The 14,228-nt window shown below is 44.6% G+C and overlaps 1 protein-coding gene across 1 annotated transcript in view; it reads right to left on the reverse strand.

The window, feature by feature from the left end:
• Positions 1 to 10,352: 10,352 nt before the first annotated feature.
• UNC13A (unc-13 homolog A) overlaps positions 10,353 to 14,228 on the reverse strand; it is a 381,474-nt gene continuing 377,598 nt past the window's right edge. Inside the window, exon 43 of the mRNA XM_069741790.1 lies at positions 10,353 to 11,617. Within this exon, the coding sequence (XP_069597891.1) occupies positions 11,332 to 11,617 (286 nt within the window). The 3' untranslated portion in view covers positions 10,353 to 11,331. The remainder of the gene's footprint in view (positions 11,618 to 14,228) is intronic.

Consider the following 14,228-nt stretch of genomic DNA (forward strand, 5'->3'; position numbering starts at 1 on the left):
GGTCCGGCGCCTCCTATCTTCATCAGATGACATCCTCTTCTTGTCTTCACACTGCGGCTCTGACCCAGGCATACTTTGTCTGCCCTGTTGAGGGCAGAGCAAAGTACTGCAGTTCGCAGGCACCGGGCTGTTATGACCTGGTGGTCAGGACAATAATGGACCTGGTGGTTAAGAGCACACGGAATGACCTGATAGTTACTGATAATAAAGGACGAGCTCTGGGACGTGGGAACTCTGCTGACCGCAATCCCTAATCCTATCAAACACACTAGAAATAGCGGTGGATTGCGCCTAACGCTCCCTATGCAACTCGGCACAGCCTAAGGAACTAGCTAGCCCTGAAGATAGAAAAATAAAGCCTACCTTGCCTCAGAGAAATTCCCCAAAGGAAAAGGCAGCCCCCCACATATAATGACTGTGAGTAAAGATGAAAATACAAACACAGAGATGAAATAGATTTAGCAAAGTGAGGCCCGACTAACTGAAGAGACCGAGGATAGGAAAGGTTACTTTGCGGTCAGCACAAAAACCTACAAAAAGACCACGCAGAGGGCGCAAAAAGACCCTCCGCACCGACTCACGGTGCGGAGGCGCTCCCTCTGCGTCCCAGAGCTTCCAGCAAGCAAGACAACAATAAAAATAGCAAGCTGGACAGAAAAATAGCAAACCCAAGAAATACAAGCTGGAACTTAGCTTCTGCTGGGAAGACAGGTCACAAGAACGATCCAGGAGAGAACTAGACCAATACTGGAACATTGACAGGTGGCATGGAGCAAAGATCTAAGTGGAGTTAAATAGAGCAGCCAGCTAACGAATTAACCTCGTCACCTGTGGAAGGAAACTCAGAAACACCCACCAGAGGAAGTCCATGGACAGAACCAGCCGAAGTACCATTCATGACCACAGGAGGGAGCCCGACAACAGAATTCACAACACCGGGCCTCTCTGACCTTTCCTGGCGCCTGCGAACTGCAGTACTTTGCTCTGCCCTCAACAGGGCAGACAAAGTACGCCTGCGCCGGAGCCGCAGCGTGAAGACAAGAGGACATCATCGTAAGAAGACCAGACCGCGATGGCCATCATATCGGGACCGCCCCTAGGTGAGTATAATCTAACCTCTTTTTCTTATCTTTTAGGATACACCGGGGGCTTATCTACAGCACTCCAGAATGCTGTAGATAAGACCCTGATGCTGGTGGGCTTAGCTCACCTTTGATTTTGGGGGTGACAGGTTCCCTTTAATGACTACCGCAAGCTCAATGAAGTGTCCCGTTTTGACGCATACCTGATGCCCCGCGTGGATGAACTCATTGAGCGACTGGGACCCGCAAGGTACATCACGTCCCTCGACCTGACAAAGGGGTACTGGCAGATCCCCATGTCCCAGAGCGCCAAGGAGAAGACGGTCTTCTTGATGCCAGATGATTGCTTCCAGTACACCAGGATGCCCTTCGGACTGCAGGGGACCCCAGCTACCTTCCAGAGGGTGATGAATCGAATCTTGGCTCCACATAAAAAATAAGCCACAACCTACTAGGATGACATTGTCATCCTTAGCCCTGACTGAAGTTCGCACCTGCTCAAAGTACAGGCGATCCTCGATGCATTGAGGAAAGCGGGAGTCACCATAAATCCCAAGAAGTGTGCCAGAGGGAATGAAGAGGCCAGGTACTTAGGCTACATTGTTGGGAGAGGCCAAATCAAGCCCCAGTTGAATAAAATAGAGGCAATTCAGGAGTGGCCGCATCCATTCTCCGTGAAGCAGGTTATGGCGTTTCAGGCAAGGGAAGTTACATGGCGATGCGGGTGCTCTGAATCTGAAGGTATCTGAAGGTGCCAAAACCCCCGGCTTTGGGCAGAGGGGGGAATATGTGACAGAGTCACTGGCATAGTATGTGCAGGGAGATACGTGTCACTGCACATACTACGGTCAGTGATGTAAAACCAGAGTGTTTTTGCCTCCAGCGCACTAAGTGCTGAGAGGGATAATAGGAGCCTATGTTATTGGCTGGTTTTAGTGGACCTTCATAGAGTGGGTGGGCGGTGGTCCACCGTATCTCCACATGCAGAGTCTTGACAAGGCCTGTGTGATGTTATGGTCATGTGACCATCACTTGGGTGTTAAATACCTGGACATGAGAGTCAGTGTGGGTTGTGTATTGGGAGTGCAGGTACTCCCACATACTGTAGCTCCTGGAGGAGCTGAGGACTATGCGGGATAACTGCTGGTGAACCCTGCAGGGAATGGACTAAGGACTGTGTTTTTGTTTGCTTTACCATTATGCCAGCAAGACTCTGTTTATTTCGCTGAACCTTGCCAAGGTTTATGTCATTCACAATAAACCAGCAGGTGATCTTCTACAACAGTGGTTCTCAACCTTTCTAATGCCGTGACCCCGCAATACAGTTCCTCATGTTGCGGTGACCCCCAACCCAAAAAATAATTTTGGTGGCTACTTTAAAACTGTAATTTTATTAGTTATGATTCGGAATGTAAATATCTGATATGCATTATGTATTGTATTCTCATTGCTACAAATCAAACATAATAAATAATCACAAAAACAATTACCGTATATACTCGAGGAGGCTGCGGCACCACTATACCAAGACCAATAATATCACACAGGAAGAAACACCACCACACCATGACCAGACCACATAGGGACCAAATAATACTATATACAAGGGACAAATACCGCCTCACCATGACCAGATCACATATTACCACCACTTGGTGACCAAATAGCACATACAAGGGACAAATACCACAACACCATTTCCAGACAACATATTATCACCACATAGTGACTGAATACTACAATACTGATCAGTAATAAAAAAAAACACAATACTATCACCATAAGTGCCATTATACACAGGAGATCTGTACTTAGTATGCAGTGTCTGTGTAGAGAGGTAATACAGAGATCACTGGTGACATTATACACAGGACCTCTATATAGTATACAGTGTATAGTGTCAGTGTATAGGTAACACTGACTCACCAGTGACGTCTCTAGGTGAAGTCCTTCATCTTTCATCCAGCACAGACCGCCATCATTTCTTCTAGCCAGGACTCGTTTCTGCAGGAAATAACACAGTTATCTCGAGCTCCGCTTGTAGAACACATTACTTAATTTTTAACAACTTCTACATTACACCACGAAGAAAAAAAGGCGATATAGTGTCACTCTGCACAGTAACAGGACCGCCCCCCATTTAAAACAGTATACTCAAAAAATAAAATAAATACATCACTGCAGTAATAATATCCCTTAATTAGCCCCTATGGTAATAATATTCCCCACCCTGGCCCCGTTTATCTCATTCCTGGCTCCAGCCATATGTTCTCGCATCCTGCCCTCATGAGTATCCATTCTACCCCATATGATCTCCCCATCCTGCCCCATCAGTCTCCATCGTATCCATCCTGCTCCATGTCTTTCATTCTGCCCCGTGTCTCCAATCATGCCCCGTATCTACATTCTGCCCATGCCTCAAGTCCTGCCCCCAGTGTGTCCAGCAATCTGCCCCTGTGTGTCCAGTAATCTGCCCCAGTGTGTCCAGCATATTACCCCCAGGTTGTCCAGCAATCTGCCCCAGTGTGTCCAGCATATTACCCCCAGTGTGTCCAGCAATCTGCCCCAGTATGTCCAGCATTGCCCCAGTGTGCCCAGCAATCTGCCCCAGGGTCTCCAGCATTGCCCCAGTGTGTCCAGCATTGCCCCAGTGTGTCCAGCATTGCCGCCAGTGTGTCCAGCAATCTGCCCCTGTGTCCAGCATTGCCCCAGCGTGTCCAGCAATCTGCCCCAGTGTCCAGCATTGCCCCAGTGTCCAGAAATCTGCCCGTATCCAGCATTGCCCAGTGTGTCCAGAAATCTGCCCGTCTGTCCAGAAATCTGCCCGTCTGTCCAGAAATCTGCCCCAGTGTCCAGCATTGCCCAGTGTGTCCAGAAATCTGCCCCAGTCTGTCCAGAAATCTGCCCCAGTGTCCAGCATTGCCCAGTGTGTCCAGAAATCTGCCCCAGTCTGTCCAGAAATCTGCCCCAGTCTGTCCAGAAATCTGCCCCAGGGTCTCCAGCATTGCCCCCAGACAGACATAAAGAAAAAAAAAAAAAAAGTAAAATCCTCACCTCTCCCGTTCCCAGTGCAGGTCCGGTGCAGTCAGCGTCTCTCCGGCTCTGCAACGCTCAGGACAGAGAGGCAGAGCGCGCAGTGATGACGTCATCGCACCCTCTACCCTGAGACATCGCAGAGTCAGAGGGCGCTGAAGACGCTGGCTGCAGCTACCGCGCAGCCGCAGGAACCAGGAGAGGTGAGTATTAGCGCTGGCATCGGGGGAAGGGGGCGGGCGCCCGAAGACTTAAAGGGCCCACGGTTTTTTTTTTTCTCCTCCTTCTGCAGCGCCGGCCGACCCGTCCCCCGCAGTGTGCCGCCCGGGGCGGCCCGCTCCCCCCGCACCTCCTTCCTGCGCCACTGGGAAGGTGGATGGGGAGGTGAGAGAGGTGGCGACCCCTGTGGTTTGGTCGTTCGACCCCCCTCGGGGTCGCGACCCCCAGGTTGAGAACCGCTGTTCTACAAGAACAATTCCTAAAGGTACCTTCACACATAACGATATCGTTAACGATATCGTTGCTATTTGTGACGTAGCAACGATATCGTTAATGAAATCGTTATGTGTGACAGCGACCAACGATCAGGCCCCTGCTGGGAGATCGTTGGTCGCTGAATAAAGTCCAGAACTTTATTTCGTCGCTGGACTCCCTGCAGACATCGCTGGATCGGCGTGTGTGACACCGATCCAGCGATGTCTTCACTGGTAACCAGGGTAAACATCGGGTAACTAAGCGCAGGGCCGCGCTTAGTAACCCGATGTTTACCCTGGTTACCATGCTAAAAGTAAAAAAAAACAAACACTACATACTTACCTACCGCTGTCTGTCCTCCAGCGCTGTGCTCTGCTCTCCTCCTGCTCTGGCTGTGAGCCGGAAAGCAGAGCGGTGACGTCACCGCTCTGCTTTCCGGCTCACAGACAGTACAGGAGGAGAGCAGAGAAGCAGAGCGCAGCGCTGGAGGACAGACAGCGGTAGGTAAGTATCTAGTGTTTGGTTTTTTTTTACTTTTAGCATGGTAACCAGGGTAAACATCGGGTTACTAAGCGCGGCCCTGCGCTTAGTTACCCGATGTTTACCCTGGTTACCGGCATCGTTGGTCGCTGGTTGGTATCGCTGCAGCGTCGCTTAATGTGAAGGGGCCTTTAGTCTACCTGATGAAGCAGCTAAGTGTGTCAACTCCTTTTCAAAAAGTGCCTAATAGAGTTGAGAGTTTAGAAGCAGATAGATTTGTTCAGAATTGAAGCGGCGAAAGAGGCAGAATCTAGGTATCTTCCTTCAAAGATAATACAAAAAATAGGCAGGTGGGAATCGAAGACATATAAGCTTTATGTGCGCCCAAATTTTGTGAAATAAGTGGTTAAAAAGGTCTTGTCTGTTTTATTTTGGTTGACATAAGATACATCTTGGTATTGTCTATATAAAAAAAAAATTATAATTTAGTGGCCATTGTACTTACAATTTATTCTTTCCTTCCCCTCTCATTTTTTCTTTGTATTGTTCGATAGTCCGCATTTAGTTTGGATTTTAGGGCATTTGTTTGTACAGTGGGGCAAAAAGTATTTAGTCAGTCAGCAATAGTGCAAGTTCCACCACTTAAAAAGATGAGAGGCGTCTGTAATTTACATCATAGGTAGACCTCAACTATGGGAGACAAACTGAGAAAAAAAAATCCAGAAAATCACATTGTCTGTTTTTTTAACAATTTATTTGCATATTATGGTGGAAAATAAGTATTTGGTCAGAAACAAACAATCAAGATTTCTGGCTCTCACAGACCTGTAACTTCTTCTTTAAGAGTCTCCTCTTTCCTCCACTCATTACCTGTAGTAATGGCACCTGTTTAAACTTGTTATCAGTATAAAAAGACACCTGTGCACACCCTCAAACAGTCTGACTCAAAACTCCACTATGGTGAAGACCAAAGAGCTGTCAAAGGACACCAGAAACAAAATTGTAGCCCTGCACCAGGCTGGGAAGACTGAATCTGCAATAGCCAACCAGCTTGGAGTGAAGAAATCAACAGTGGGAGCAATAATTAGAAAATGGAAGACATACAAGACCACTGATAATCTCCCTCGATCTGGGGCTCCACGCAAAATCCCTCCCCGTGGGGTCAGAATGATCACAAGAACGGTGAGCAAAAATCCCAGAACCACGCGGGGGGACCTAGTGAATGAACTGCAGAGAGCTGGGACCAATGTAACAAGGCCTACCATAAGTAACACACTACGCCACCATGGACTCAGATCCTGCAGTGCCAGACGTGTCCCACTGCTTAAGCCAGTACATGTCTGGGCCCGTCTGAAGTTTGCTAGAGAGCATTTGGATGATCCAGAGGAGTTTTGGGAGAATGTCCTATCGTCTGATGAAACCAAACTGGAACTGTTTGGTAGAAACACAACTTGTCGTGTTTGGAGGAAAAAGAATACTGAGTTGCATCCATCAAACACCATACCTACTGTAAAGCATGGTGGTGGAAACATCATGCTTTGGGGCTGTTTCTCTGCCAAGGGGCCAGGACGACTGATCCGGGTACATGAAAGAATGAATGGGGCCATGTATCGTGAGATTTTGAGTGCAAACCTCCTTCCATCAGCAAGGGCATTGAAGATGAAGCGTGGCTGGGTCTTTCAACATGACAATGATCCAAAGCACACCGCCAGGGCAACGAAGGAGTGGCTTCGTAAGAAGCATTTCAAGGTCCTGGAGTGGCCTAGCCAGTCTCCAGATCTCAACCCTATAGAAAACCTTTGGAGGGAGTTGAAAGTCCGTGTTGCCAAGCGAAAAGCCAAAAACATCACTGCTCTAGAGGAGATCTGCATGGAGGAATGGGCCAACATACCAACAACAGTGTGTGGCAACCTTGTGAAGACTTACAGAAAACGTTTGACCTCTGTCATTGCCAACAAAGGATATATTACAAAGTATTGAGATGAAATTTTGTTTCTGACCAAATACTTATTTTCCACCATAATATGCAAATAAATTGTTAAAAAAACAGACAATGTGATTTTCTGGATTTTTTTTTCTCAGTTTGTCTCCCATAGTTGAGGTCTACCTATGATGTAAATTACAGACGCCTCTCATCTTTTTAAGTGGTGGAACTTGCACTATTGCTGACTGACTAAATACTTTTTTGCCCCACTGTATACTTGTAGATTGTAAGCTCTCACGAGCAGGGTTGTTTTACTTCGCTTTAATTATTGTATTGCTAACGTTGTTACTTATGTTTGTTGTGTTTGATACTGTTAAACTGTAAAGCGCTGCGGAATACGTTGGCGCTATTTCATCATTTCACTCAGTTATCATTATCCAGAGGTTTTGGTGTTGCTGGGATTTGAATAGGGACATATGTCACGATGTGCTGCGCCTATGGTTATCCTATTCAAATTTGAAAATCATTTGGTCAGACATTGTGCCTAGACGAGTGTGGCACGCTGCTAGATCCATTGAAAAGATTAATAAAATAAGAATTAAGGTAAATAGGCAAGTTGGGAATTTTATAGCAAGAAATGGTGATATAGTGATTAAACATGCGGATTTCAAGGCAAAGGACGGAATTTTTTTGGCGCAACAATGACATGCATCTGAATGCAGTCGGCATTAAGCTCTGGACCTTGAGGGCGCTTCTATTGGTGGAGTGACTTGCATCATTGATGAGTCGATTGATGCTCGCTATGGTGGTGTGAAGGGGTTTTAGGAGTTGGTGGAAAATTATGGTGGGAGCTTGTGCATCAAGTAGCTGGCACCCTGCAATTGTGTTTGGGATTTGGGAATTGCCTGGTGGAGTTTTTGTGACTCTTCATGGTGGAATCCCTAGGGAGTCGGCAGCATGGTGCAGGTTTTCCAGTGACGAAGGTGCCCTCGAGCTGATGGTTGCAGCTAAGGGTAATGCCGGAAGATTTAAAAATATTTTGGGTAACATCAGGCCTTATGAAGCTCCAAGAACCTCCTTATTAATGTTATGTTTGTTATAATAAAGGCCGATTTGGCCAATTTTATCCAACACTCGGGTTTGTTGTTATTTCATGAGGGGTAAAATATTGTTAGAGGAAAGAAGTTGGGGAGAAAGGACAGCCTCTACAATATTCAAGTTAAGGCTTTGTAGGGCTGGCAAGGGGTCAAATACTCTGCACGTAGCTGGAGGAAGTGGGGTCAAAAGTTTAAGGAGGAGGTATCTAGGGGTGGTTATTTTTAAGTGAGCAGATACATTTAAATAGAGAGGGTGGGGCTGTGGGACATTCATCCCTACTGAGGAACCACAAGAGGTGCCGCAGGAAAAGGACCTGCCTGCCCTGTTTTTTTCATTTTGCTAGTGGTAAATTGGCATAGTTAGGATAATCATTGTATCATTTCAGCTTGGTAGAGCTTCTTGAAGTTGGTGGAAAATTGTGGTGGGGAGTTTGTGCATCAATTAGATGGCACCCTCCAATTGTGTTTGGGAATAGCCTGGCAGAGTGTTTGGAACTCTTCAGGGTTGGGTCACTGGGGAATGGGTGGCATGGTGAAGGTTTTCTGTCAACGAAGATGCCCTGAACTGGTGGTCGCGGCTTGGGGTAATGCCGGAAGATTTAAGAATATTTGGGGCAATGTCAGCTCCAAGAAAATCCTTCAACCAAAAGTTATTATTATTGTTATAATAAAAACCGATTTGGTCAATTTAATCCAACACTCGGGTTGGTAGTTATTTCATGATTGGTAAAAGCTTGTTAGAGGAAACAAGTTGTGGAGGAAGGACAGCCTCAACAACACTCTAGTCATGACATTGTTCACACATCATTTTTTAGGTGCTAACCAAGCCGCTGAGTTTTGGAAGCAGAAGACGATTCAGAAAAACATCGGTGGAGTGTTTCCTGAAACTTCCTCTTTGGCATCTCTGTGGTTGTTGTGCAGGGGCCTTGCAGTTGGCATCTTTTTTTTTTTAAATTATAGATATAAACAAAGCTGTTGGAAGAATGGTCAGGTCACTTCCAAAGCCTGAAGCACTTAAAAGAACACTTAACATATGCACAGCAAGTCGTTTTGACATAATAATTCAAAAGTTCATTCTTTTTAGCATTTAGTACTTTTCAAGATGGATTTCTGCTGAAAAATTCCGGAAAGCGATGTGTTGTGCACATACACTTATTTGGCACCCCACCTAACAGAAATTTCTGGCATATGCTGCCATTATGCCATAAATATATTGTATTTTAATCCTGCTACAGAGACCAGTTGGGTGTAGAAGTGTGTACATATTCAAAATGCCAATATCGCATATTTTATTATACTTTTTTTCTGCCTAGTAGCACCGCTGATCCAAGCTTTTCCTTATTGTTTTTGCTGATTGAAGTATGGACACATTAAGACCATAAACAAAGAGTAGACAGCAGCGGCTAGATAAATCCTTTATGATGATGTGATGTATTCTTAACAGAAGTGTGCAAAATAGAAACTGGGGATTCATGTGAGGATCACTTTAAAACTAATATTGAAGGAGGTTATACTATGAAGCAACCTGTTTCCTTGTTTTTGCTATGTAATCTTAGAACAGCATAATGTAGGGGCAGACAACCCCGATTCCAACGTTGTATCACTAACTGGTCATTTTGATAAAAACAGTTCTCTCCCATGATCTAGCAGTTCTCTGAATGCTGGGCTCTGAGTAATCCCGCCCACACCACTGATTGGCAGCTTTCTGTGTACACTGTGCATAGATGCAGAGCAGAAGGACTACATGGCACGAGAGAACCAGTCCTCTAGTAATAATCTCCTGATGGTATAACACTGATTTAATTGGAACTACAACAAGCAGCCCAGTAAGTGATACATTGTTGGAATCAGGGGCTCTGCACGTGCATCATGCAGCTGACAGATTCTGTTTAACACAAATAAAATACATTTCTTTAATTAGAAAATCCATTTTAAATTAATATCCACTATTTTTTTTTTACTTAAACAGGTACAAATTTGTGTTTTTCTGCTTTAGAGCTCCAAATCCTCAGCATATACATATAGTCAAATAATATCTTGCTTATTGTTGCCACCACAACGTATTCTCTTTTATTATCAAGCTCAGTGTATGAATAGAACATTATGTGGTCACCGATTTGATAAATAAAGATAATGAATTAACTAAATGAATGAAACGCCACTTTAAGTATGAATTCTGCATTTATCAGAATAGACCAACATTGGTTTGAATGACCGATCATACCAATAATCAAACACACATTGTCTTTCTTATTTGTATTTAATGGCTGTTATAATAAAATATTTTTACAGAGACCAAAATGTCCAAGTTAGTGCAAAACTTCTTCACATGCACCCAAGAGGGAGGTAAAGGAAAAGGAACTTTCTATACATTTTGGGCAGGTAAATAAGGACGTGGGATAACTGCGGCACCTCTCCCCAAAACAGCGTGCCACACTTTTTTTTTTCTTATGTTGGCGTTTTAGTCCTTGTGCGGTATTCATGTGAGGGCGGGGGTTAGGATGCTTTTGCTGTCCTGCCCTGAATGGAATTGGGGATTTGTAATCCCATTTTTGCTAGATAATTTAGGCAGTTTGAGGAAAGGACAGAAGTGCGAAGCAGCTGGCAGTGTCCTTTTTGTTTTGCTGCACCGTGCAAGTGGGTGACTGTCCAATTCAAGGCATTGCAACAGGCATGTGGTGACTGGCATATACTAAGAGGTTTGGGGTGAAGAAGGGGGCTGTTTCTTGGAAAAATAATACCCATGCAGCACCATTGCACAGAATAAGACACTGGTACAGGAAGATCCTAGAAACACAGCAGTTGGGGTGCAGGCAACTTTAACAGACAGGTCAAAGGAGGGGATGTGTCCATTTTTTTCATTTGTAGGGAAACATGGTCTCTTAAACAGGCAATCCTCCAACTGCTAGGGTGCTATTAACTGCCCAGCAGTTTAATGCAGGACAATAGCAAAGCCCCCCTAACAACTGTGCTTATGTGGTCCGGCAGGGAGAACATTAACACAATGGCACATACGAACGCAGCCCTTGGTGTGTGTTTTCATGTACACTTTACCCATGTCACTGCCAGCAAGCCACCAGCGAGCAATAAGCAGAACCCAGGGAGCACTGCTGGCAATGACATGGTGGAAAGTGGATTTCACAATGTATTCAAACTATTTACAGTCTGGGCCTGGGGTGCAAGGCAGTGACGAAGGGTCATCTTTGTATCCGTGTAATGGAGGTGTAAACGGTCCTGCACTCTAGCTGCCTTCTTCAGGAGAGCGAGTGTCAGATTTCAGTTTCACAAACTCTTTGGCGACCTCGTCATTGTTGCGCTGGGACAAGATCCTCAAAATGGTCAGTCCTGTTTCATCCATATGAATGCGCCGGCCAAGAGGCAACCAGCAGGCACAACTGCCCCTTTGTGCCAGATCCTTTAGCTGCATAACAGCTGTGCCGACCGTCCGGTCCTCTCGAGCAAAGCAGTAATCTTTCACACAAACCTGCAGTTCATAGCACTCGGGGCCATTTTCATTGCCTAGCGTGCTAAGGAGATACAAAAACACAATATAATATTCATTTATGATAATATACGTCAATAATAGGCTTCAATTCATTTGATTTGATTATGATTTATTATGATTTTATTTAAGTCGTGTCCATCTCCTTGTACCGATTAGCAAAAGAAAGATTTTGTAGAGAATCATCACCTGAATTTAAAAAAAAAAAAAAAAAGTTTTTATGTTTTTACTTTACAATTTTTTCTTTTGATTTGGTGTTTTCATTTTTTATGCAACTGACTACCCTTTCCTAAAAATAGCAATCAAATCTACTGTACTGCTGGATGCCAAGAAAATGCAGGAAAGCGACACACACAACGCCTGTGTGCAGCCTCCCTGTCACTTCTTGGGTCTCTGCCAATTTTATTCCATTTGTTGTACCCCAGAGAAGTGTTTAAGAATAGAAAAATAAATGATTACAACATTAACAGAAAAAAATGTCTCTTCTATTTGAACCATTATCTAACCAATAAAACTAGAATTAAAACAAGGGGTTCTCCTTTCAATGCTTACTTATATGGAGTTAATAATGCTATCTGTGGCAATATACATTTATGCAGTATAAATGCTCCAGACACTGTAGAAAATGGGCGCCTACCTAACGCATATAGTAACGGGAACACCTGAAAGTATACATAGCATGGGTCAGAGGTGAGGCTGGTCAGTGCTTATAGCTTACAGTGACTTGTGAAAGTATTCACCCCTTTGTTTTTTTACCACTAAATAGTCTAAACTGGTGAAATGAAGTGAGGAAAATCTAGGCATAAATTAAATTTATGGGATCGAATAACTGAAAATTGTCAGTGCACCCCCCCCCCCCCCCCCCCACACACATGCCACATTCAACTGTGTCAGCATCATAGATGCCGATACAGCTGAAAGGAATATGGAGGAGAGTGTCAGCTGACGCTCACTCCCCATCATTCCCCTCTGCCTCTGACACTGTGGGTGCGCAATGACATCACTTCATCGTGCACCATGCTGTGTCCCGGGCACACTTATACTATGGAGGACAATGGGGAATGTATTATACTATATAGAGGACTGTGGGGAGTGTATTATACCATATGGAGGACTATCGGGAGTGTATTATACCAAATGAAGGACTATGGGAAGTGTATTATACCATACGGAGGACTATGGGGAGTGTATTATACTATATGGAGGACTATGGAAAGTATTATACCATATGAAGGACTATGGGGAGTGTATTATATTCTGTATTGCAGAAGCACTGAAAGCACTGCATAGAAATCGGGGACGGGCAGCTAGGAACAGCCCGAAACATGCCATGCTCCCTACTATTATCAACAAACTGGCTGTTCCTCACAGAGAAGTAGCTGTGCACTGGTGTGTGATGGAATGTTCCAGACAGGAGGGGGGAGCAGTGAGGAGCAGCTGCTGTCACACGGAATTACAAGGTTTATAAAGATAATTAATGTGCACTGGGAATCTCATCTTTATAGTGTATGAGTGCAAGAGCAGTACAATTTTTTTTATCTACACTGAGTACCCCTTTAAGCAACAGGCACCACTAACCAAACAACAACAAGAAGACCTCCAAAGAAGTCAGGGACAAAGTATTTGAATAGTACAAGTCACAAATCAGATGAGACAAAAATTGAACTTTTTGGCCACCAAAGTAAACGTTATTTCTGGTACCAAACAAACACAGCTCATCACTCCAAGAACACAATTCCCACACTACAACATGGTGGTGGCAGCATCATGCTGTGGGGATGTTTTTCAGCAGCAGGGACAGGGAAAATGGTCCGAGTCAAGGGCAAAGATGAATGAAGCGAAATTGAGGAAAACCTATTTCAGTCTGTCAGTGATTTGAAACTGGGACAGAGGTTCACCTTCCAACAGGACCATGACCCAAAGCATACTGCTAAAGCAACACTCAAGTGGTTTACGGGGAAACAGGTTTTTGGAGTGGCCTAGTCAGAGCCCAGATTTTAATCCAATTGAGAATTTGTGGTCAGACTTGAAGATTGCTGTTCACCAAAGGAAACCATCTAACATGAAGGCGCTGGAGCAGTTTTGCCTTGAGGAATGGGCAAAAATCTCGTGAATAGCACAATCTGTTATTAGAGTCTGTTCACATTACATACCATCTGCTGCTGGTTAACCCATCATTTGCTGTAAGCATCACTAACTGTTCTTAAAGGCAGTTCTCATTGCATTGTAATGTTCTGTGGATTCGATAACGTACTAGCTGCACCTGGTTAACCGATCATTTTCTATAAGCATCACAAACTGTTGTTAGAGTATGTTTCCATTACATTAAGATTTGCTGCGTATTTTCCTATCTACATCTGAGTGCTGCTTTATACCTGCTGTTTTCCTCTTCATCTATCCTCCTGGTTCTATGGCTTCCAGTGTGTCCTACCGCACTTGTTTGAATGCCTTCCAACATTCGAGGATAGCCGTTTGTCCAGATGCTTATAGTTCCATGTACCTCTCAGCCTGCTATGCCATGGGTCCATATATCTATCCGGACTGGCAGATTTGTGAATCCACCTCACTAAGTAAGCCTAACACCAGATTTAAGTGTGTGTGTATGAAAGCTAGTACATTTTTCATTGGAATTGTCA

This window comes from Ranitomeya imitator, chromosome 1 (assembly GCF_032444005.1).
Source record: "Ranitomeya imitator isolate aRanImi1 chromosome 1, aRanImi1.pri, whole genome shotgun sequence".
NCBI classification, from domain to species: Eukaryota; Metazoa; Chordata; class Amphibia; order Anura; family Dendrobatidae; genus Ranitomeya; species Ranitomeya imitator.